At 47.1% G+C, this 25,070-nt stretch overlaps 1 protein-coding gene across 2 annotated transcripts in view; it reads left to right on the top strand.

Annotated features, from left to right (window-relative positions):
- The window catches only part of LOC117560713 (polypyrimidine tract-binding protein 2-like), a 33,960-nt gene extending 10,237 nt beyond the window's left edge, over positions 1-23,723 (top strand). Inside the window, exons 7-15 of one of the 2 annotated variants that reach the window (XR_004571226.1) lie at positions 76-186; positions 269-476; positions 3,866-3,981; positions 7,403-7,436; positions 8,727-8,819; positions 9,222-9,438; positions 10,795-10,872; positions 11,497-11,908; positions 23,688-23,723. Coding sequence is in view for 1 of the 2 variants with exons in the window: in XM_034237656.1 (XP_034093547.1) it covers positions 76-186; positions 269-476; positions 3,866-3,981; positions 7,403-7,436; positions 8,727-8,819; positions 9,222-9,438; positions 10,795-10,872; positions 11,497-11,626 (987 nt within the window). In the remaining variant the exon portion in view is untranslated. Of the gene's footprint in view, positions 1-75; positions 187-268; positions 477-3,865; positions 3,982-7,402; positions 7,437-8,726; positions 8,820-9,221; positions 9,439-10,794; positions 10,873-11,496; positions 12,242-23,687 lie in introns of those variants that run through there. The other variant, XM_034237656.1, reaches the window with a different exon arrangement.
- Positions 23,724-25,070: the final 1,347 nt, after the last annotated feature.

Here is a 25,070-nt window from a genome sequence, read left to right as displayed (position 1 = left end):
CCCTTAATCCTAAATAAAGTAATCCTAAATGTCACGCTGTATGAAGAGATGGAATAAATGTGTTTCTGTGGTCAGATTTTCTCCAAGTTCGGCACGGTGATGAAGATAATCACGTTCACAAAGAACAATCAGTTCCAGGCTCTGCTCCAGTTCAGCGAGCCAGTCAACGCCCAGCAGGCCAAACTGGTGAGAGGCACTTCCTGTCATGTGATCAGATATAGTATCCTGCTATATACCCCATCTCACCTGAGCGCTGTTTCCCCCCCAGGCGCTGGATGGACAGAACATCTACAACTCATGCTGCACGCTGCGCATCGACTTCTCCAAGCTGGTGAACCTGAACGTGAAATACAACAACGATAAGAGCCGAGACTACACTCGTCCAGAGCTGCCAGCTGGAGACGGGCAGCCGAACCTCGAATCCTCCATCAACGCCTTCAACAAGGACTCCGGCTCGCTGCTCGGGAAGATCCCAGGTACTGAGAACTCTTTACTTCCCTTCATTCTGAGGTCTGGGATAGTTTCAAGGCTTTATCATCATGGTAGATCCCAGGTACCTCCCTTCATTGATGGTAGATCCCAGGTACCCCTTTACCTCCCTTCATTGATGGTAGACCCCAGGTACCTCCCTTCATTGATGGTAGATCCCAGGTACCCCTTTACCTCCCTTCATTGATGGTAGACCCCAGGTACCTCCCTTCATTGATGGTAGATCCCAGGTACCCCTTTACCTCCCTTCATTGATGGTAGATCCCAGGTACCCCTTTACCTCCCTTCATTGATGGTAGATCCCAGGTACCCCTTTACCTCCCTTCATTGATGGTAGATCCCAGGTACCCCTTTACCTCCCTTCATTGATGGTAGATCCCAGGTACCTCCCTTCATTGATGGTAGATCCCAGGTACCCCTTTACCTCCCTTCATTGATGGTAGATCCCAGGTACCCCCCTTCATTGATGGTAGATCCCAGGTACCCCTTTACCTCCCTTCATTGATGGTAGATCCCAGGTACCCCTTTACCCTCCCTTCATTGATGGTAGATCCCAGGTAACCCTCCCTTCAATTGATGGTAGATTCCCAGGTACCCCTTTACCTCCCTTCATTGATGGTAGATCCCAGGTACCTCCCTTCATTGATGGTAGATCCCAGGGTACCCCTTTACCCCTCTCCTTCATTGATGGTAGAATCCCAGGTACCCCTTTACCTCCCTTCATTGATGGTAGACCCCAGGTACCTCCCTTCATTGATGGTAGATCCCAGGTACCCCCTTACCTCCCTTCATTGATGGTAGATCCCAGGTACCCCTTTACCCTCCCTTCATTGATGGTAGACCCCAGGTACCCCTTTACCTCCCTTCATTGATGGTAGATCCCAGGTACCCCTTTACCTCCCTTCATTGATGGTAGATCCCAGGTACCCCTTTACCTCCCTTCATTGATGGTAGATCCCAGGTACCTCCCTTAATTGATGGTAGATCCCAGGTACCCCTTTACCTCCCTTCATTGATGGTAGATCCCAGGTACCCCTTTACCTCCCTTCATTGATGGTAGATCCCAGGTACCCCCTTTACCTCCCTTCATTGATGGTAGACCCCAGGTAACCTCCCTTCATTGATGGTAGATCCCCAGGTACCCCTTTACCTCCCTTCATTGATGGTAGATCCCAGGTACCCCTTTACCTCCCTTCATTGATGGTAGATCCCAGGTACCCCCTTTACCTCCCTTCATTGATGTAGATCCCAGGTACCCCCTTTACCTACCTCCCTTATTGATGGTAGATTCCCAGGTACCCCTTTACCCCCTTCATGATGTGGTAGACCCCCAGGTACCCCCCTTCATTGATGGTAGACCCCAGGTAACCCCCTTCATTTATGGTAGATCACAGGTACCCCCCTTCATTTATGGTAGATCCCAGGTACCCCTTTACCTCCTTTCATTTATGGTAGAGCCCAGGTACCTCCCTTCTTTGATGGTAGATCCCAGGTACCCCTTTACCTCCCTTCATTGATGGTAGACCCCAGGTACATCCCTTCATTGATGGTAGATCCCAGGTACCCCTTTACCCCCTTCATTGATGGTAGACCCCAGGTACCCCCCTTCATTGATGGTAGACCCCAGGTAACCCCCTTCATTTATGGTAGATCCCAGGTACCCCTTTACCTCCTTTCATTTATGGTAGAGCCCAGGTACCTCCCTTCATTGATGGCAGATCCCAGGTACCCCCCTTCATTGATGGTAAAACCCAGGTACCCCTTTACCCCCTTCATTGATGGATTACCCAGGTACCTCCCTTCATTGATGGTAGGCCCCAGGTACCTCCCTTCATTGATGGTAGAACCCAGGTACCTCCCTTCATTGATGGTAGATCCCAGGTACCCCTTTACCCCCTTCATTGATGGTAGATCCCAGGTACCCCTTTACCCCCTTCATTGATGGTAGATCCCAGGTACCCCTTTACCTCCCTTCATTGATGGTAGATCCCAGGTACCCCTTTACCCCCTTCATTGATGGTAGATCCCAGTTACCCCTTTACCCCCTTCATTGATGGTAGATCCCAGGTACCCCTTTACCCCCTTCATTGATGGTAGATCCCAGTTACCCCTTTACCCCCTTCATTGATGGTAGACCCCAGGTACCCCTTTACCCCCTTCATTGATGGTAGACCTCAGGTACCTCCCTTCATTGATGGTAGATCTCAGGTACCTCCCTTCATTGATGGTAGACCCCTGGTACCCCTTTACCCCCTTCATTGATGGTAGATCTCAGGTACCTCCGTTCATTGATGGTAGAACCCAGGTACCTCCATTCATTGATGGTACCCCTTTACCCCCTTCATTGATGGTAGATCCCAGGTACCCCTTTACCCCCTTTCATTGATGGTAGACCTCAGGTACCTCCCTTCATTGATGGTAGATCTCAGGTACCTCCCTTCATTGATGGTAGACCCCTGGTACCCCTTTACCCCCTTCATTGATGGTAGATCTCAGGTACCTCCCTTCATTGATGGTAGAACCCAGGTACCTCCATTCATTGATGGTAGATCCCAGGTATCCCTTTACCCCCTTCATTGATGGTAGAGCCAGGTACCTCCATTCATTGATGGTAGATCCCAGGTACCCCTTTACCCCCTTCATTGATGCTAGACCTCAGGTACCTCCCTTCATTGATGGTAGACCCCTGGTACCCCTTTACCCCCCTTGATTGATGGTAGATCTCAGGTACCTCCCTTCATTGATGGTAGAACCCAGGTACCTCCATTCATTGATGGTAGATCCCAGGTACCCCTTTACCCCCTTCATTGATGGTAGATCTCAGGTACCTCCCTTCATTGATGGTAGACCCCTGGTACCCCTTTACCCCCTTCATTGATGGTAGATCTCAGGTACCTCCCTTCATTGATGGTAGAACCCAGGTACCTCCATTCATTGATGGTAGATCCCAGGTATCCCTTTACCCCCTTCATTGATGGTAGAGCCAGGTACCTCCATTCATTGATGGTAGATCCCAGGTACCCCTTTACCCCCTTCATTGATGCTAGACCTCAGGTACCTCCCTTCATTGATGGTAGACCCCTGGTACCCCTTTACCCCCTTGATTGATGGTAGATCTCAGGTACCTCCCTTCATTGATGGTAGAACCCAGGTACCTCCATTCATTGATGGTAGATCCCAGGTACCCCTTTACCCCCTTCATTGATGGTAGACCCAGGTACCTCCATTCATTGATGGTAGATCCCAGATACCCCTTTACATATGAGCTGCAGACAGGCTGTAACTGAATAAAGATCACGGTAATGGTGTTTTACAGACCATTAATAATGAGGTAATGCTTAGTGTGAGTCATTCTAAAGTGTGTGTGTCCCCTCAGGAGCTCTGAACCCTCTCAGTGCAGCAGCAGCGGCGGCGGCTGCAGCCGGGCGGGTCGCTCTGTCTGGACAGAACGGGTCCAGTGGGGTGCTGCTGGTCAGCAACCTCAACGAGGAGGTCAGTAACACACACACACACACACACACACACACACACACACCGGACGGACACACACCCTCCTCAGTCTTAAAGCCCTCCTTCATCTCTCTCTTCTTTTTTGTATTGCCATTGATTTTTTTCTCTTAAAATGAACCAGTGGAGCTACTGTATGAGTCTGATTCAAAATAAACTTTATTTATAAGTGAGTCTAGATTTAGTGAAGAGGAGCTGATTTGAGGGTCTCCTCCCGTTCGATATCATACCGGCCTGACAGCAGAGTGTGTTTATAATCGAGTGTAATACGACCTGTTTGCATTAACTTAATGACAAAGAGGACACAAAATTGCACAAATACACACCGGTATTTCTCCCTTCTCAGTGATTTCAAGCACTTCCATTCATACCATAAATATACTAATGCTGATCTATCTGAACTATTTTTCTCCCCTCTCTTACATCCCCCTCAGAGGTTAAAGAATCAATCTCAATCTTTATTTATTTATATAGCACATTTAAAACCACCTCAGTTGACCAAAGTGCTGTACAGGGAATACATACAATATACAGGAGTAAATAATAAAACGACACTTGAAAACAAGATAAAAAGCACAATAACTCGAAACATATAGAAATGTCAAAATGTCATGTTCAGCTAGTGTTAAAAGCCAGAGCAAAGAGGTGAGTCCGGGTTAGTGGTTAACTTCATTAATGATGTGTCTGGGCTCACTCCTCTTCACACATTTCAGTATTCCTCACAGTGATTTCAAGCATTTCCCGTTCTACTAATGCTGATCAGAAACAGATCCCTCTGAACTGTTTTCTCACCTCTCTTACCCCCCCCCTCAGATCTGAGAGGTTAATTGAAGGCATTATATCAGGAACACACACAGCTCTTCATCAGTTCTCTGCAGTGAATCATGTCTAACCTCTCTTTGCTTCTAGCGCTCACACCCCAGCCTTCAGTCTTTATCCAGTGTTTTTAGTTGTGCCTCACCATGGGGGGGCTGTCTCCTCTCTGTCAGACTGAAGCTAACTCTGCTAACTCTGCTAACTGTCTCTCTGTTTCCTCTAAGCTCTGCTCACTCTCATATGAACTCCATATGAATCATTCTGTGGGAGCTGTCTCCTCCTCCTCCTCTTCCTCACTCTGTTAAACTGAAGAAGAAGAAAGTCTCCTCCTCCTCTTCATCACTGATCAGAGATTCTGCTGATCCTGTAGACTTGTGTGAACGCTCCCTGCTGCGAGGGGGGGGGTCTTCACATCAACTCCTGCATGAGATTAACTGCATGAACCCCTCCCAGTCTGTCTTTTTACAACCCAGTTTAGATGTGACCACGCCCACTTCTGCATTAATGGACGTATAGAGAGAGCCATGCTAACTGAAGGAGCATCGAGCTTGCGGTCGAATAGTCAGTTTCTCTCAGGACCCTTCCTAACGGAGTGGAGTGACCAAGTCCCTCAGTGGCAGCCATGATAAGAGCCGTTAGAATTGATGATAGGAAAGGAGCTTTGAAACTTCCTTTATAACCTCCTTTAGCTTAGGAACCACTGGACCTTCCCTTACGAAAGGAAAGGAGAAAATGCTGCCCCACAATGCCTTGCGGCCGCAGCATTTACCGTCAAGCAACATTCGGCCGTTCACGGAAACAACCGATCGTGACCGTGAAATGCATATCAATTGATGTGGTAACTAACCCTAACCCTTGCCTAACCTAAGTGCTTTGTTTTGAACGTTCAACGCTATAAGTCGGATTCTCAAAGCACCGCAGTCCTTTTGAATCTTCCTATCCACTATTCCTTAACCCTGTGACGTTTCACACAGAGGAGAGGAATAGTGAATAGGAAAAGACGATAGGAGCTGATTTTTGGACAATTCCACTGCAACCCTTCTGTAGTTGTTAACCAGTCTAACAACCATTGTCAGTTATACTGGGGGCACTGGTTCCATCACTAAAATGGCCAGTTTGTGTGTGTCCCCCCCCACTTTGCATTAGTTTCAAGGCTTCATCACCATGTGCTCAGCAGCTACAGTGGAGATATGGCAATGAAAAACTGAAGGCTCCTCCAACAGAGCAACATCAATATATATAGGACATAGAACTAATAAAACAGATAATATAGTGCAAGAGAATGTTTTGAGATGTGCAAGTAAATACAAATAAAATAGAAATAGTACAAGAAGAGTCAATATACAAGTAAATGGAATATGATATATTAGATACATAATTAGCACAATGCAAACATATGAATGTTTAGGGATGTTCTTTAAAAATGATCATGTGGTACTTCAGTGTTAGCACGGTTCTCTTTATGGTTCTCTGTATACCTCATGATGCAAGGATAGGTTAATGCAGAAGTTGGCGTGGTTACATCTAAACTGGTTGGATAAACAACAGCCCCCCCCCCCCTCAGGTTCCTGCTGTATGTCTTCCTGTTCTGACTTTATAGTCTGTTTGTCAGAGAGTCCTGTAGTGAACCTGGACCTGTTGAGTACACCACAGTTTATCATAGACAGGTAGAGTAGGGTCGTTTTTAGCAGGTTGTTTGTCCAGTCCTCAGGGTCTCCAGTCCTCAGGGTCCAGTCCTCAGGGTCTCCAGTCCTCAGGGTCTCTCAGTCCATAGGGTCTCCCAGTCCAGTCCTCAGGGTCTCTCAGTCCATAGGGTCTCCCAGTCCAGTCCTCAGGGTCTCTCAGTCCACAGGGTCTCTCAGTCCAGTCCTCAGGGTCTCAGGGGTCTCCCAGTCCAGTCCTCAGGGTCTCTCAGTCCATAGGGTCTCCCAGTCCAGTCCTCAGGGTTTCAGGGGTCTCCCAGTCCAGTCCTCAGGGTCTCTCAGTCCACAGGGTCTCCCAGTCCAGTCCTCAGGGTCTCAGGTCTCAGGGTCTCCCAGTCCTCAGGGTCTCCCAGTCCTCAGGGTCTCTAGTCCTCGGGTTCTCCCATTCCTTAGTCTCTCAGGGTCTCCCAGTCCTCAGGGTTTCCCAGTCCTCGGGGTCTCCCAGTCCAGTCCTCAGGGTCTCAGGGGTCTCCCAGTCCAGTCCTCAAGGTGTCTAGTCCTCAGGGTCTCTCAGTCCACAGGGTCTCCAGGTCCAGTCCTCAGGGTCTCAGGGGTCTCCCAGTCCAGTCCTCCGGGTCTCTAGTCCTCAGGGGTCTCCCAGTCCAATCCGCAGGGTCTCCTCTCCGGCTGTTATTTATGATTTTGGTGATCTGCTGTAAAGAATCCATATCTCTGACCTGCATTATCCAGTGTACTGACCTATATTTTATTTTTTGTCCCTCCCCTTCCTCCCCATTGGTTGATTTGCATTGCCCCCCCCCTCCATGCTCCTCCCTCATTGGATCACTCCCTCATTAACTCTTCATCATGGGGGACTCCTCCTCCTCCTCCTCCTCTGGACTCTCTTCCTGTCTCACGCTGCTTGTTGCTCTTCTCTCCCTCTAAAGATGGTTACGCCCCAAAGTCTGTTTACCCTCTTCGGTATGTTATCCTCTCTCTATTGATCTCTCTCTCTATTGATCTCTCTCTATTGATCTCTCTCTCTATTGATCTCTCTCTCTATTGATCTCTCTCTATTGATCTCTCTCTCTATTGATCTCACTCTATTGATCTCTGATCTCTATTGATCTCTGATCTCTCTATCTATTGATCTCTGACTCTTTATCTATTGATCTCTTTATCTATTGATCTCTCTCTATTGATCTCTCTCTCTATTGATCTCTCTCTATTGATCTCTCTCTATTGATCTCTCTCTATTGATCTCTCTCTCTATTGATCTCTGATCTCTATTGATCTCTGATCTCTCTATCTATTGATCTCTGACTCTTTATCTATTGATCTCTTTATCTATTGATCTCTTTATCTATTGATCTCTTTATCTATTGATCTCTCTGACTCTACCTTCTCTTTATGCTCTATTTCCATCTTTGAGACATTTATCATTATTATTATTATTGATCATGGAAGGCCCCGATCGTTATTAGGTGATATTTACGAAGTATACGTGATTTAAAGATCAGTGTTAATGCTTTTCAGTCGATGATGCTACATCGTGAACAGCTCTGCAGGAGAGCTAGCTAACATTAGCTGTTATCGTTAGCTGTTAGCCATTAGCTGTTATCATTAGCTGTTAGCCATTAGCTGTTATCGTTAGCTGTTAGCCATTAGCTGTTATCGTTAGCTGTTAGTCATTAGCTGTTATCGTTAGCTGTTAGCCATTAGCTGTTATCGTTAGCTGATAGCCATTAGCTGTTATCGTTAGCTGTTAGTCATTAGCTGTTATCGTTAGCTGTTAGCCATTAGCTGTTATCGTTAGCTGTTAGCCATTAGCTGTTATCGTTAGCTGTTAGTCATTAGCTGTTATCGTTAGCTGTTAGCCATTAGCTGTTATCGTTAGCTGATAGCCATTAGCTGTTATCGTTAGCTGTTAGCCATTAGCTGTTATCGTATAATTCTGAGTAGCATTAAAAGAAGTCAAATCCATATTGGCGGCCATAAATGTGATCGGGACATCTCTAATTATTATTATTTTAAGCCTTATGCATTTCTTTGCACAGAGTAGCTTGTTTTGTTAATTTATGATATATTTTGGCTCCAGTTTATTTGGGTTAATTCTCACTACTTAGCCCTAACCCCCCCTAAACTTTAAAGCATGCAGTTTTTATCTCTGTTGAGGGTCTCTCTTCTCTCTCTCTCTCAGACCTGTTTCTCTCTCTGTGTTTCACGCTAACCTTCCTCCTCTAACGTCTCCTCCTCCTCCTCCTGGTGCAGGAGTGTATGGTGATGTGCAAAGGGTGAAGATCCTCTACAACAAGAAGGACAGCGCTCTGATCCAGATGTCCGACGGGAACCAGGCGCAGCTCGGTAAGACGAGCATCCAAAGTATAATTTACCTGTGAATCTGAACGACTCTGTATTATTTGGTGTGAATGCTGAGAGGCAACATCACATTTTGATTGGCTTCTTCTCCCAAAATGCTCAACGCAGAAATTCAGTTCAAACTTTAAGACTTTCAGATCGATTAGGAATCTACGGCTATTACTCCTGACATCACTCATCATAACTGCAGAAATATGAACCATAAGTCATCCAAACGTTGTATTAAGTTCAGCGTTCAGCATTCACCAGTTTATTTTTGGCTAAATTAAGTTTAAAATAGGGCTTTCATTTTGGTTTTCACTTCTTATTGACTTGTGAATTAAATGAAAGGACGTCTGATTGAGTTTAATGGTAGAAGCACCACTCTAACGCTCCTCTGCTCCCCAGCCATGAGCCACCTGAACGGGCAGAAGATGAACGGGAAGATCATCCGCGTGACGCTCTCTAAGCACCAGACGGTGGCGCTGCCTCGCGACGGGCTGGACGACCAGGGCCTCACCAAGGACTTCAACAACTCCCCCCTGCACCGCTTCAAGAAGCCCGGGTCCAAGAACTTCCAGAACATCTTCCCCCCCTCGGCCACGCTGCACCTCTCCAACGTGCCGTGAGTACCAGCTGACGGAGGCTCAGAGTCATGCTATAGAAATATCACTACATGCTTTATCCAAAGACAAAAAGACCCCTTCACTTCCTGTCTGTAGACGCAAACAAACACTGTCCAGTGTCAGCAATTCACTCAAAGAGTCCACCTCTTATGAAATGTAGACTACATTTATTACGGAGTTTATGTCCGAGCCAACAGACTCTCAGATCGTTGGCTACACACCGCATGTAGTACGACACAAACCTCCGCTGTGGATTTTCAAAACAAAATACAGTAAAACTCTGGTCGCAGGCCCAAGTCTAACTCTCTGAGGTCTAAGCCATTTTTTCACATGTTAGGCTCGCGTGGCTTTTTTTGTAAAAATGCTATTACAACATGAACCTTGGTGACCGTCGGGCTGGCCTGCGTGGGCTGCCCCAACCACAGCCTCTGATCAGCAACAGACTTCATGCAATGCTTCATTGGATGCATATATTATAATCTCTATCCAACTCCTAACATCTACATCTACTTCCAGCCTGGATACATGTTCATAAAAGACATCCATTGTGTTTTTGTATTGGTTAAGTGGGCATAAAAAAGTTTGAGAAACACTGCTCTACCTGATAGACTAGTACTAGTAGAGTGAAAACGGTGGTGATGAAGACTGGCAACATCACACCATCTGAAACAAACAAGTGACAATAAAAGTATAGGAGTTTATTAAGACAAGAAACAAATATTCGGGTAAAAGTTTGGACTTAGTGTATACAGAAATTCCACCAGCAGTTGTTAAAGGTCCCATGTCATGCTTCCCTGGTTCTGACCCGTCCCCTTGTGTTCTGTAGCTTCTGCATGTGAACGGTCTGCAGAGTCACAAACCCTCAAAGTGCCCCCTTTAGGGAGTAACACTCTAACACAGAGAAGACCTGTCTGTGCTGCCCCAGAACGCCTCGATGGACATTTATCTTTTCCATTGTTTTCTTCCGGGGTACAGTGACGTGACCATACCCAAATGGACCCATTGGTCATTGGTGCTAGTGGAGCCTCGCAGCGGCAGGAGCTCCAACAAGCCGTGTAGGACAGAGAGTGAATACACATACTTTACAGAGATGCTGTGAGACACCAATGAGAGTTTGGAACATTGAACAATGTACATCTATTCTAGTAGACCTCAACAATGGGATTATGATCAGTAGACATGGCCATGACATGGGACCTTTAATACAAATGTTTTATCACCACTCACCTCTTACTCACTTATAACTGTGTAAACCCAACCAGATGAATGCTACCGCGTTAGCTTCTCTTAAAGCCAGCCCTCTGTTAGAGCTCGGTACAGATTATATAACGTGTGATTTAACATCTCTTTAACAGCCAGGACGTGACGGAGGAGGACCTGCGGCTCCTCTTCTCCAACGCCGGAGGAACCGTCAAGGCTTTCAAGTTTTTCCAGTACGTACGACGAGCCCTCTGTAACAACATCAGACACTCTTTAGACGTAAAACACATCATGGGGTTTTATGTCTTTGAATTGAAAGACTCCCTATTCTACTTTCTGTGGGGCTTCCTCTTCCTAGTTCGATAGGTGTTAGTGCATGTAAAGGGTCAGCAGAGGCTAAATAGTGACATCACTATGGAACACTCCTATTGGCTGGCTCCAACACATTGCACGTGATAGGCTAAGGGGCGGGACATCTCTAAGCTGGTTGACCAATCACAACAGAGCTAACCAATCAGAGCAGACTGGGCTCTGGTTTCAGACAGAGGGTGAAAAGAGGTGCTGCAGCACAGGCAGTATGAGAAACACAAAGGGCTTTCTAAACATTAAAGCATGGAGGCGTGATAAGAACCTGAACAAGAGGAGAATAAGGAAATGAGCTTGATTGTATCCCATCTTGGAACAATCAGTTGATCCTGCTGTAGTTTTATTTCCTAGTGCTATTTGTTGTCTCCTGTGGTTAGCTTCACTTGTGTTTATATAGCATATAGCATATAGCATGGCTCAGGACATCTTAGCCCAGTGAAACCCTGATGATTGATGTCTCCTGAGGTCCTCACTGTGTCTTCTTGCTCCAGGGACCGTAAGATGGCTCTGATCCAGATGACCACGGTGGAGGAGGCCATCCAGGCTCTGATCGACCTTCACAACTACAACATGGGGGGCAGCCAGCACCTCAGGGTGTCCTTCTCCAAGTCCACCATCTAACCCTCTACCGACCATTCCTCCAGAGACTGATGGACGCTCTGTAGTTTGATGTTTCTCTCTTAAAGATACTCATGTGCCTTATGGATGTCTCCCTGTTTCTACTCTTCAGCCCCCTATGCTTTCAGGCACATCGGTATTGGGTTTTTTGTTTAGATCCATCACTTCTTCTTCTTTAGTTTCTGAGCAGGGGAATATTCCTGACTCTTATTCCACCGGTCCGTCAGTATCCGTGTTTCCGAAGGCTTTCCATAGCGGTGTGTGTGTGTGTGTGTGTGTGTGTGTGTGGCGTCGGCATGCAGGTGACAGGAAGTGATGCATGAAGACGATCTCCTGTGGTTTCTAAGTACTGGGAGAGCTCCTCTGTGGACCAACGTCTCTGTGCCTTTATGGCGCGTTTCCACTGCAGGCCTCGCTCGGTTTGGTTAGGCCTTATTAGGCCCGGCTCACTTTATGCTGCGTTTCCATTACATTTAGGAACTGGGGCAGTTACTATAGTAACGCAGTGTAGGCGGAGCCGTGACGTCATCTTCAATGAGAGCCCCAGAAAAACAACACAGCCGTTAGCTGTTAGCACTCAGAGCTCACAGCTCCTCATATCTGTTCAGAAACTAGACAGAAGTTAAACAAGTACAAACCACAGACTGTCTGTGTCATGGCGAATACAGTCGCTGCTTTATTTATGTCTGTATAGGCCGTTGTTGTGAGTGTGGACGGTCGGAGCATATACTGCGTTAGCTTAGCCAAGCTCCATTTAGAAAGCACACATTTTAAAAGGTGTTTCTCTGCCGTCTGTCTGCAGACTTGTCAAAGCATTAATTCATGGTTTGTACTAACCGGTATCAGTATGTTGTTACTTCGGCATCATTTAGAAACGTGTATTACAATTAAATCAGTCAAATATGTTCATCTTGTTGTAGTTGTAGCCGCCTTGCCAGCGATTCTCTCTCTAGTTTAGCATACTCAGCCCGACTCAGCCTGGTTGTTCCTGGCCCTAGAACCACCATTTTATGGGGCCAGAAAAACTGTGAATTAGGATCCGCTAGCCGGTGCTAGGCCAAGTGGAAACGCAACCAAAAACGGGCCCCGCTCGGCTCGGCACGCTTAAAGCGAGCTACCCACCTGCAGTGGAAACGTGCCATTAGTGTTCCCCCCAGAGACCCGGTGGAAAGACCCCCAAAGCAGAGACTCCTACCACTGGAAAGACCCCCAAAGGAGAGACCCCCAAAAGGAGAGACCCCCAAAGGAGAGACTCCTCCCACTGGAAAGACCCCCAAAGGAAAGACCCCCAAAAGGAGAGACTCCTCCCACTGGAAAGACCCCCAAAGGAGAGACCCCAGGACCCCCGTGTGTTAATGAAGTGTTTCTGTTTTCTACCGCTGAGATTAAAGGAGAGTTATTTTCTAACGGGACGTCTGCTTCCTGCTTCCAGCTCCTCTGTATCTGTAGCATGCTTAATAAAATATTCTGTAGCTCTCACCTCTCCGTCTCTCTCTCTCTCTCTGAAGCCTCTCCAGTCTCACCCCCCTTCAGTCTCCTCTGATGTCTCCTCTCTCCTTCGGGAGTTTCCTAATCTGTCTCCTCTCACCTTCATCACTTACACACTTTTTACACAGCTTTTAATCACAAAAAAGTCAGCAATTAGAGAGGAGGAAAGGAAACGATGAACAACACGGGAGCAAAGAAAGAGACACACCACGCACACACACACATATACACACACAGACAGAAACACCACGCACACACAGACATACACACACAGAAACACCACGCACACACACATATACACACACAGACAGAAACACCACGCACACACACACACATATACACACTGTTAGGGAAATATAGTGTTTGACATCAAAGTCTGCTCCTACCGTGTCTCCTTCCTGAGTCGGTGACTCCCACAGCATAGCTACACAGAAGTTTCCTCTACACTCACACACACAGAAACACCACGCACACACACATATACACACACACAGAAACACCATGCACACACACAGAAACACCACGCACACACACATATACACACACACAGAAACCACATGCACACACACGGATGAAAGTGACTCAGATGAAGCTGTGATGAGTCCAGGAAGGAGAAAGTTAGATCTGATTTAAATCCTGAAGCTGTCTTTTGCCCCTTTCACACCAACGCGTTTTCAGCTGAAAAGTGCCGGTTTTTCCTGTTCACACCGCAGCGGTGCCGCCTCTTAGCTCCGGAATCCGGTTGTCGGTCTAGAGCTTTATATATACAGGCTATGGTCTAGACTCTAGAGCAGGGCTATTCAAGTAGTTTGGAATGGGGGCCGGTTGATGAAAATGATCCAAAGCAAGGGGCCGGGAAAAAAATGACTTGAAATATGAGCAATCATATTAAGAGCTTCAGATACAGTAAATACTACAGCAGGTCACCCTTGAAAAAGAGATCAATGATCTCAATGGGATTCACCTGCATAAATAAAGGTTTGAAATGAAATGAAATGACTACAACAGCATAGTGGAGTGCATATATTTTGTTTAATTAAATCAAACATAGCCCCAAGGCCTTTATAAATGGCAAGTTCAGAACTCAGTACATGTGAAGCTAATATAACCATCAACATCATTAGATTTAGATTAAATTATCTAATAATTCACACAAAATAGCAATTTAGGGCCAGACACAAACAACAGTGCATATTATGGTATAATAACAATAAAGACAAGTGAGCCATACCACATCAATTGCTTAATTAAAAGCAAAAACAATTGTCAAAAGACTTGTATTAATGACCAAACCACAACACACAGCCTTTTCAAACTCAAACCTTTTTTGATTAACATAGTGATAACTGTATGCAACCAACTTGGCAGATATGTGCCATCTAATGAGAGAATTGGCATTTTTTCGATTTAGCAAGAGCAGGGAAGTCAGGAGTATACGTTGTCATGGCAATACGCATACAGTGATGCAGATGCTGGTCGGAGAGGGATGCGCGATTATTAGTTTGTATGGCATTCATGTGTGAGAATGCCGATTCGCACGTGTAAGTCGAGCCAAACATTGTGAGGACAAGACCCCTTGAATGAGGGAATTTCTCGTGGCTGACTTCATGAGTCCAGAACTTTTCAGAACCTGCCAGCTGAAATGACTGTCGCAGGTCATCTGATGACTGAATGTCAATGAGTTCGAGTTGTAAAGACGCCTCATTAATGTCACAATCAGCTCCTTTGCTTTCAGTGCAAACTCCCCCTCTACATTCACAGAGAAAGGGTCCTTCACAAATCTCATCACTTCAGTCGGGAGACTGAAATGTTCAAACCTCGCGGCAAAGTTGGTTTTCAATGTGTCCATAAATCCAGTCATCACCTCGGTGATTTGTAAACCTGCGCAGTGTTGGAAAATGGAGCATTTTGCCTGGACATAAATCCGCAAAAAAAAGTGTGAGCTTTATTTGAAACGCATGGAGTCTCTCCACAAGTTGTGTAACCATTTTATCTCTGCCCTGCAGCTCCAAATTGAGTTGGTTCAGATGTTGGAAAATGTCGCTCAAAAAGCAAACAGCAGCGTAAAACTCATCATTCTCTATCAGACACATCTAATGGCACTGTGCATGAGCAAATCATTATATTGAGCTGACATGTCTGACAACATCTGGCGGAAAAGCCGTTGCTGTAAACTGGAGTTACAACGAATAAAGTTAATAATCGCCATGACAGAGTCCATTGTGTTTTTTAACTCACCACTCAGTTTTGCGCACAGGAGGCTTTGGTGGATGAGGCAATGCAGCGATCTCAGCTGTGGAGCCACATCTGCCAGCCTAGCGGACAGTCCCTGTGTTCGGCCCGACATCGCAGGGGCCCCATCCGTTACAAGCATGTTAATACGATCCAATCCCAACTTGTGCTCCTTGAAAAACGAAACCACTTTGTGGAACATCACCTCACCGGTCGTGTGTCCATCCAAAGGAATTAATCCAAGTAGATCCTCCCGAAAGCACTCACCATCAAAGAATCTCATAGAGGCACAGCTGTGCAACATCGCTGCTGTCAGTGGATTCATCAACAGCTAGCGACATAACCTCCGCCTTTCTCAGTTTGTCCAAGAGAATCTCAAAAACGTCCGATTCAAGGGTCTCCACTCTCCTTGATGTTGACGTGTCAGGAATCGGAATGTTCTTAATTGAGTCAATAACGCTTTTTCTGATTTTCTCATCTGCAACCACTTCCTCAATTGATGCAAGCATACACTCTTTGACTGTCTCTGCGTCCGTAAAAGGCCTTTTCTTTTTGCCTAATATCCAGGCCACTCGTAGGGACGCTGCGGTAGCTCTCTCTTGGTCAGTGCAAGCCCGAAACAGGGAGCTACGTCTTTGGTCATAGCACAAAGTTAGCCCCAAAATCTTCTGGCGGCGAGCATCAGAGCCCGCTGAAAAAGTGGCGTCAAAGTTGGCGTGAGCTGTCTTAAAATGCCTTCTCAAGTTGTACTCTTTACACACCGATAAACACTCATTGCAGATTAAATACACGGGCCTCCCACTGACATTTACACACAAGTACTTCTCTTTCCCCACTCGCTGTTGAGTTGCTGGTTTTCGGTGTCAACCTTTCGTTTTTTTAACGTAGAAAGAGACATTTTGATATCCAACTATGCTGACCAGGTTTGATTAATCGTTCCATTGGCGCGAAACCGTCGAAGGTGCGCGAGCTTGTAGTGAAGGGAGCCGCGAGAGACGCAATAAATGACAGGAGTTGGTAGTAGGTTGGTAGTTCGAAACCCGAGCCCGCCAAAGTTTTCAGGCAATGTCTTCCCCTCTATCTCTCAATTTAACACCCTCTCAGGAATAAAGGCACTCTGGTCCAAAAAAATAAATAATTAAATTAATTTTCTTTTTTTAATTAAACTTTTTTTTTTTTTTTACTTTTTAACATTATACTCAAAGGGCCAGTAAATATCACCCGGGGGCCGGATTTGGTCCGCGGGCCGCCAGTTGAATAGCCCTGCTCTAGAGAATAGACTGTATATATAAAGGTCTAGACGCAGTGCTTCTCAAAGTGTGGTCCGTGAGTATATTGGTACAATTTCACATTTTAAATTAATTAATGAATGAATTAATTAAAGTTTTCCGCACTCTCGCGGGAATATCTCCGCAATGGAGCGAGCTTAAGTTTCACTTTCGATTGCATGATATAGCTCAGATAAATACCTTCATCACACATGTTCAGTGGCGACTGGTCATTAGGGCACAGCCCCACCTAGTGTCAGTAGAAAGTATTAAAAATAATGATTACAACAAAATGCAAAAAATACATTAAAAAATATATTTTAAGATCATGTTTAATCATCTGATTCGTCTCATTGCTGTTTTAGTCTGTGTTCTTCTAATTAGTGTCTACAGTGTGTGCTTATTGAGCTGTTTGAGCCATGTGGGACAAAACCCGATCCTGCCCCTCCCTCTCTCTGTCTAAGTGAATGGTGACTGTAAAAACTACACTGCGCATGCTCAGAATATGTTCCTATTTAATGTGTGTGGCAAAAAAATAATGACCATAGGGGCATAGTGCTGCCATCCCCACCATACGTCATCTCACATCATTCAGAGCTGATTGGCTGTAAGTACGTGTGCCGCGAAAAGTGTGGCGTGTGAAGAGGAGGAGAGAGAGCTGCAGTGAGGCGTCCTAAAACCCGGAAGTAAGCTGCGCATGGCTTCCCTCCACAAAAAAGCAATGAGATTTCTCCATATGATTTTAGAAAATAGCTCCAAATAAGATCTGTGGGAAACGTAGCTGTTAGATAAATGCACGTTTTGTTCAGCCGGATAATATCCACATGTCTACCCTACTTTTATAATTTTCGAATCATAAATCTATTGATTAGATTAGATTTATGATAGACTTTTGAAACTACAAGAACATAAGGAGGACTTTTACAAAAAAGTAATAGAGATTTTTGTCCAGAAGGATAGGCAAATGGACTTCATCTTCAAGTCAAGGTAAGACTGCAATTGTATTGAAAATGGGATCTTACTAAGAGAGAACAATTCAATATTTGAATAATTAAATTACATTTTTTGGGTATCCTTCTGTTGAACTGTCTGTTTAAAATTAATTGAAGCATCAGACAAAAAAAGCTTTTGAAAATAATATTATATTTTGATTTAGGTCAAAATATAATATTTGTAAACCTGAAGAGTCAGAGCCTCAGCAGCCATGAACCTCACTGCAGAAGCTTATATATAGACATCTGAGTTGTTTGTGCCCCACCACTTTTGTACATATAAAAACGCCACTGCACATGTTGCCACTTGTTTGTACCATTTTCAGGCGATTTGTAAAAAACGATGTGTTTTTGGATATTTGTGGAGTTAGGTGGTCCTCGAGTGTTTTTTTATTGGTTAAGTGTCCTTGGTATGAACAAGTTTGAGAAACACTGGTCTAGAGGCAAGAGCTTCGGAGCTAAGAGGTGACGTCGCTTACGTCTCTCTTACGTCGAGGCGTGCAGGAAACTAAACCCTCCTCCCCTGAACATGGGTCGACTGTCATGCCTGCCTACAAGCAGTAGTGCTTATAAACACACTTTCTAAAGTCAGGCAACACTAACCAGGCTTCGTGTGATTCTGTTTATTTGTACCTTACTTTGACCATCCGTTCACTGTTATTGATCATTGTGGAGAGAGGCAGACGTGTTGTTTTGTATTATAGCAGTTATCGGATGGAATCAATACATGGGCTGCACAGGTTGTCGTGTCCGACTATCACAAGTAGAATCATAATAAAAATACGCCGGTGAAATGTGCCTGTAGAAAACGGTTTATGCCACAATAGGATAGCAATAGCAAGTAGTCAGTTTAGCTTCGGTTGCTATGCTAACATCACCCATTTTATACCAGAGAAACGTTCATAACAGCGTTGTGAAGCCAAACAGCGTCAATTCAGACTGACACACATTCACTTAGGCTAAGGGGAACTGGGGATATGTATCAGCTGCTTGTGTGAGTCGGACAGTGAATACTTTAGAGCGGCCGCGGCAGTGTGAGCTAACCGGGAGCTAACGGAGGAGAATAAACTCCCGTGGAAGAGCAGCACTGCAGCGGTCGGTAAATGCTGCAGAAACACATTAATAAACAATGAACCACGGCACTCTGGAGCAAAGCATAAGGTTGGAGAAGTCGTTATTTAATTTAAATCTGGCTTCGTGTGGTTAAAAGCAACACGATCATCGACCCGACGCAGTTGTTGTTGTTGTTGTGAGCGCCGTAACGCCGTTGGGGAGCAAATCAGCGATGTAAACGGTGACGTCATGACGCAGCAGCGGCAGCACCAGTCGGGCTCTGGGCGGTGTGAACAGAGCGGGAGCAGAAAAGGGAAACCGGAGCTGAACCAGAAAAGCTCCCGCTCGGAGCTAGAAAGGGAAACGCGCTGGTGTGAAAGCTGCATGTGTTGAAGAGCTGAAACTCAGGTGAGTGTTGTTATGTTTTTATTTTCTCTTTCCTCAGGTCACATGATCTGTTGTGGCTCCGCCCCGCCTCAGGTGTCTCACCTGATCAGTGTATAGAGGAAGGCTGGAGGAGAGGAGCAGCTCTTTGTTGTGTCACTTCTTCTGGCTCAGTCTTTAGTATTGAGGACCTGAGTCTCGTTTTTGAGTTTATTCATTTATTTTAATTCAGGGGGAGTTCTGGGTCCTTTCGGCCAGTCCTCCAGACGGGTCCCCTTTAAGTTAGAGTGCTTTAGAAGTGTTCAATAAGATCCTGTGGTTGCTGTAAACTATCAGGTTTTAATACATGCTGCGGGTCAGTAAAGCCCCGGCCACACGAGGACGATAACGCAAACGGACCGCAATCGTTATTATCAAAAAAGCCTTCCGTCCAGAAACGTGTCCGTTCACACGAGACCGCTCGAAAGCGCTGGAGACGCTGTAGTACATATGCCAGGCCTGTAAGTGGCGCTGTAGTCCTGCCACAAAAGCAGCGAAGAAGACTTCCCGCGCATGGTTGCCATGGTTGCCCTTCTGTTTATTCTCCGCTGTGGCTCTTTCTCTCCCTCCCGAGGCGAGCGTTTGCTCCCTCGCTGTAACTCTCTCCGGTTAGTCCACCAGCAGATGACAAACGCCCACCTCTCCGCCTCTTCCAAGGAACGAGGGGACCGTGCAGCAGAGTTTCAGTTAGATTTTTTTCCGCCGGTCAACATGTCCGTTCAAGTTTAAATCTTCCGGACAAAATTAGAAAAGTGCCAGTCAAAGGTCTTCTTTGTTATTTATTGAGCTTTAAAACAAATTGATAACGACTCTATATAATAATATAAGAATAAAAAACAGAGCCTCTCTTTTCCTCCCCCTCTTCTGACAGCCCAGCAGCTGATATCTGAGCAGGAGAGGCGGGGAGAGGCGGGGCTATTGCGTCATCGTTATCTGGAAATGATCGTATAGGCGTAAACACGGAGCCGTTTGCCCCCCCAGAGCGTTTCGTTTGCAGATCACCTTGGGACCCGTTATCGTTATTGTTTTCTGCGTTCCCCTGTCGGCCTCGTGTGGCCGAACCGTCTATCTGAGCAGATACGACCGTTATCGGCCGGGCCTTAAAGGTCCCATGTCATGGCCATTTCTACTGATCATAGTTCCATCGTTGAGCTCTACTAGAATAGATGTACATTGTTCAAACTCACATTGGTGTCTCACAGCATCTCTGTATAGTCTGTGTATTCACTCTCTGTCCTACACGGCTTGATGGAGCTCCTGCCCCCCCCCCCCCCCCCCCCCCCTCCCTGTGAGCCCAGTGTGCTCTGATTGGTCGGGACGTTGAGAGGCTCGTTGCTGCGATCTGCTGCGAGGAGCGGACAGGCTTCCGGGTCGGCGATACAGGAGAACAAGCGAACACACACACACACTCACACACTCACAGCCGAAGTAAAAACAATAAGTGTGGCTTGATACTGAGTAAGAACAAGGTTTATAACGCTGTGAGCATGGGTCTGCGGAGAGCATTTCTCCGCGATCCCAACGTAGTCCGAAAAACGTTTACCCATTGAAACAGTCGTGGTAGATACCTTGTTTGTTTTAAACATCATAAATACACAAACAACAATGAATACTTACAGGTTGTGTACCCGAATCTCCCACTGGTCCAAACAAAGCAGGAACAGCATCGTTCTTCAGTGCCCTACGCTGTGCATGTCCGCATGAATCCTGAAAGGTTTGGGAAGCATTGTTTCGTTACAGGCTGGCAGAGGGCGTGGCCTCTGGGTATTCACACGTCACTGAACCCAGGAAGTAAACATGGAACATGAGAAATGTCCATCGAGGCGTTCTGGAGCAGCACAGGCAGGTCTTCTCTGTGTCAGAGTGTTACTCCCTGCAGGGTGCACTTTGAGGGTTTGAGACTCTGCAGAGCGGTCACATGCAGAAGCTACAGAACACAAGGGGACGGGTCAGAAGCTACAGAACACAAGGGGACGGGTCAGAAGCTACAGAACACAAGGGGACGGGTCAGAAGCTACAGAACACAAGGGGACGGGTCAGAAGCTACAGAACACAAGGGGACGGGTCAGAAGCTACAGAACACAAGGGGACGGGTCAGAAGCTACAGAACACAAGGGGTAAGGGTCAGAAGCTACAGAACACAGGGGATGGGTCAGAAGCTACAGAACACCAAGGGGACGGGTCAGAAGCTACAGAACACAAGGGGACGGGTCAGAAGCTACAGAACACAAGGGGACGGGTCAGAAGCTACAGAACACAAGGGGACGGGTCAGAAGCTACAGAACAGCAGGGGACGGGTCAGAAGCTACAGAACACAAGGGGACGGGTCAGAAGCTACAGAACACAAGGGGACGGGTCAGAAGCTACAGAACACAAGGGGACGGGTCAGAAGCTACAGAACAGCAGGGGACGGGTCAGAAGCTACAGAACACAAGGGGACGGGTCAGAAGCTACAGAACACAAGGGGACGGGTCAGAAGCTACAGAACACCAGGGGACGGGTCAGAAGCTACAGAACACAAGGGGACGGGTCAGAAGCTACAGAACACCAGGGACGGGTCAGAAGCTACAGAACACAAGGGGACGGGTCAGAAGCTACAGAACACAAGGGGACGGGTCAGAAGCTACAGAACCACAAGGGGACGGGTCAGAAGCTACAGAACACAAGGGGATGGGTCAGAAGCTACAGAACACCAGGGGACGGGTCAGAAGCTACAGAACACAAGGGGACGGGGTCAGAAGCTACAGAACACAAGGGGACGGGTCAGAAGCTACAGAACACAAGGGGACGGGTCAGAAGCTACAGAACACAAGGGGATGGGTCAGAAGCTACAGAACACCAGGGGACGGGTCAGAAGCTACAGACACAAGGGGACGGGTCAGAAGCTACAGAACACAAGGGGACGGGTCAGAAGCTACAGAACCACAAGGGGACGGGTCAGAAGCTACAGAACACCAGGGGACGGGTCAGAAGCTACAGAACACAAGTGGACGGGTCAGAAAGCTACAGAACACAAGGGGACCGGGTCAGAAGCTACAGAACACCAGGGGACGGGTCAGAAGCTACAGAACACAAGGGGACGGGTCAGAAGCTACAGAACACCAGGGAAGGTCAGAAGCTACAGAACACCAGGGGACGGGTCAGAAGCTACAGAACACAAGGGGACGGGTCAGAAGCTACAGAACACAAGGGGACGGGTCAGAAGCTACAGAACACAAGGGGACGGGTCAGAAGCTACAGAACACAAGGGGACGGGTCAGAAGCTACAGAACACCAGGGGACGGGTCGAAGCTACAGAACACCAGGGGACGGGTCAGAAGCTACAGAACACCAAGGGGACGGGTCAGAAGCTACAGAACACAAGGGGACGGGTCAGAAGCTACAGAACACAAGGGGACGGGTCAGAAGCTACAGAACACCAGGGGACGGGTCAGAAGCTACAGAACACCAGGGGACGGGTCAGAAGCTACAGAACACAAGGGGACGGGTCAGAAGCTACAGAACACAAGGGGAACGGGTCAGAAGCTACAGAACACAAGGGGACGGGTCAGAAGCTACAGAACACCAGGGGACGGGTCAGAAGCTACAGAACACAAGGGGACGGGTCAGAAGCTACAGAACACAAGGGGACGGGTCAGAAGCTACAGAACACCAGGGGACGGGTCAGAAGCTACAGAACACCAGGGGACGGGTCAGAAGCTACAGAACACCAGGGGACGGGTCAGAAGCTACAGAACACAAGGGGACGGGTCAGAAGCTACAGAACACCAGGGGACGGGTCAGAAGCTACAGAACACAAGGGGACGGGTCAGAAGCTACAGAACACCAAGGGGACGGGTCAGAAGCTACAGAACACAAGGGGACGGGTCAGAAGCTACAGAACACCAGGGGACGGGTCAGAAGCTACAGAACACCAGGGGACGGGTCAGAAGCTACAGAACACAAGGGGACGGGTCAGAAGCTACAGAACACAAGGGGACGGGTCAGAAGCTACAGAACACAAGGGGACGGGTCAGAAGCTACAGAACACAAGGGGACGGGTCAGAAGCTACAGAACACAAGGGGACGGGTCAGAAGCTACAGAACACCAGGGGACGGGTCAGAAGCTACAGAACACAAGGGGACGGGTCAGAAGCTACAGAACACAAGGGACGGGTCAGAAGCTACAGAACACAAGGGGACGGGTCAGAAGCTACAGAACACCAGGGGACGGGTCAGAAGCTACAGAAACACAAGGGGACGGGTCAGAAGCTACAGAACACCAGGGGACGGTCAGAAGCCTACAGAACACAAGGACGGGTCAGAAGCTACAGAACACAAGGGGACGGGTCAGAAGCTACAGAACACAAGGGGACGGGTCAGAAGCTACAGAACACAAGGGGACGGGTCAGAAGCTACAGAACACAAGGGGACGGGTCAGAAGCTACAGAACACAAGGGGACGGGTCAGAACCAGAGAAGCAGGACGTGGGACCTTTAAGAGCGTCGCAGAGTGACTCCTGACGTCTGCAGCAGAAACAGAGAGGAGATGATGACAGCAGGCAGGTGGGACATGAGGCGATGCTTTCCTACAGACGAGTGAGCAGGTGAAGCAGATCCATGAGAGGAGGTGTGTGTGTGTGTGTGTGTGTGTGTGTGTGTGTGTGTGTGTGTGTGTGTGTGTGTGTGTGTGTGTGTGTGTGTGTGTGTGTGTGTGTGTGTGTGTGTGTGTGTGTGTGTGTGTGTGTGTGTGTGTGTGTGTGTGTGTGTGTGTGTGTGTGTGTGTGTGTGTGTGTGTGGGGCAGCCAACAGCTTCCTGTCAGCGTCGGGGAACATTAAACTGCAGGAAGATGTTTCCTCTCTCCAATAACACCTCGGGAGAAATAAAAGTCATGCAGGAAAAACTAATAACTGTTTCTCTGCCGCTGATATTCAGCAGGTTCAGAGCATGAAATGCATCCTTCACACACACACACACACACACACACACACACACACACACACACACACACACACACACACACACACACACACACACACACACACACACACACACACACACACACACACACACACACACTCTGCAGGCAGTGTGACTCTGATAATGGCAGTATTGATCTTGTGTTCTCGTCTCTCAGTCTTTCTGTCTGTGTTTTTAATGCCCCCCCCCTTCAGCATGGCGCCACATGATGATGAAGAGGAAGCTACTTTTATTATAAAGTACGTCATAAACAATACAAAAAAGTCTGCCATAAAAAAGATAAATAAAAAGTGTAATCTGCTTTAGTCCCAAAGAAAACATAAGTAAGAGATTTTATTTTTGAAAAAATCCTCTTTGATTTGTGATATCTGTTATTATCGTAGGGTGGGGTCCCTGCTCTGACCTCAGGGTCCAATCAGGGAAGGGAACACGTCATTAATGAAGTGTGTATCATGTGTTTCTGCAGAGTAGACGCTCCTCCATCTCCTCCCTGATGTGTTTGTCACACACGGCAGAATATAACAGCCCCCCCCCCCCCCCCCGCGTCTGTCTGGCTCCATTAAGCTGCTGCTTCTCTGTCGCTTTCTGAGCTACAGTTTTTATTACATGGTAATTTAAGACATGCTCCGTTCATCTCAAGTGCTGGACATTCAGATCAGAAAGACCCCCAGGGTCTGTTTATTATCTCTGTTATCAGCATCCCCCCCCCCCCTTTATGGTCAGCTTCACTGACGAGACCCACCTCTGCTACACACACGCGCGCGCACACACACACACTTGCACACACGCGCACGTGCACACACGCGCACGCACACACACACACACAATTACATTACATGCTTTTATCCAAAGCGACTAACATACATTCAATACAGTGGACAATCCCCACAGGATTTTTTTTTTGGGGTCTCAGGGACACAACGACATGCTGACTGCAGTGGGACTCGAACACTCACACACACACACACACACACATACACACACACACACACACACACACACACACACACACTCCTCTGTCTGCAAACATCA

Source organism: Gymnodraco acuticeps, unplaced genomic scaffold (assembly GCF_902827175.1).
Source record: "Gymnodraco acuticeps unplaced genomic scaffold, fGymAcu1.1, whole genome shotgun sequence".
NCBI lineage: Eukaryota > Metazoa > Chordata > Actinopteri > Perciformes > Bathydraconidae > Gymnodraco > Gymnodraco acuticeps.
This window is presented reverse-complemented; position numbering and strand designations above follow the sequence as displayed.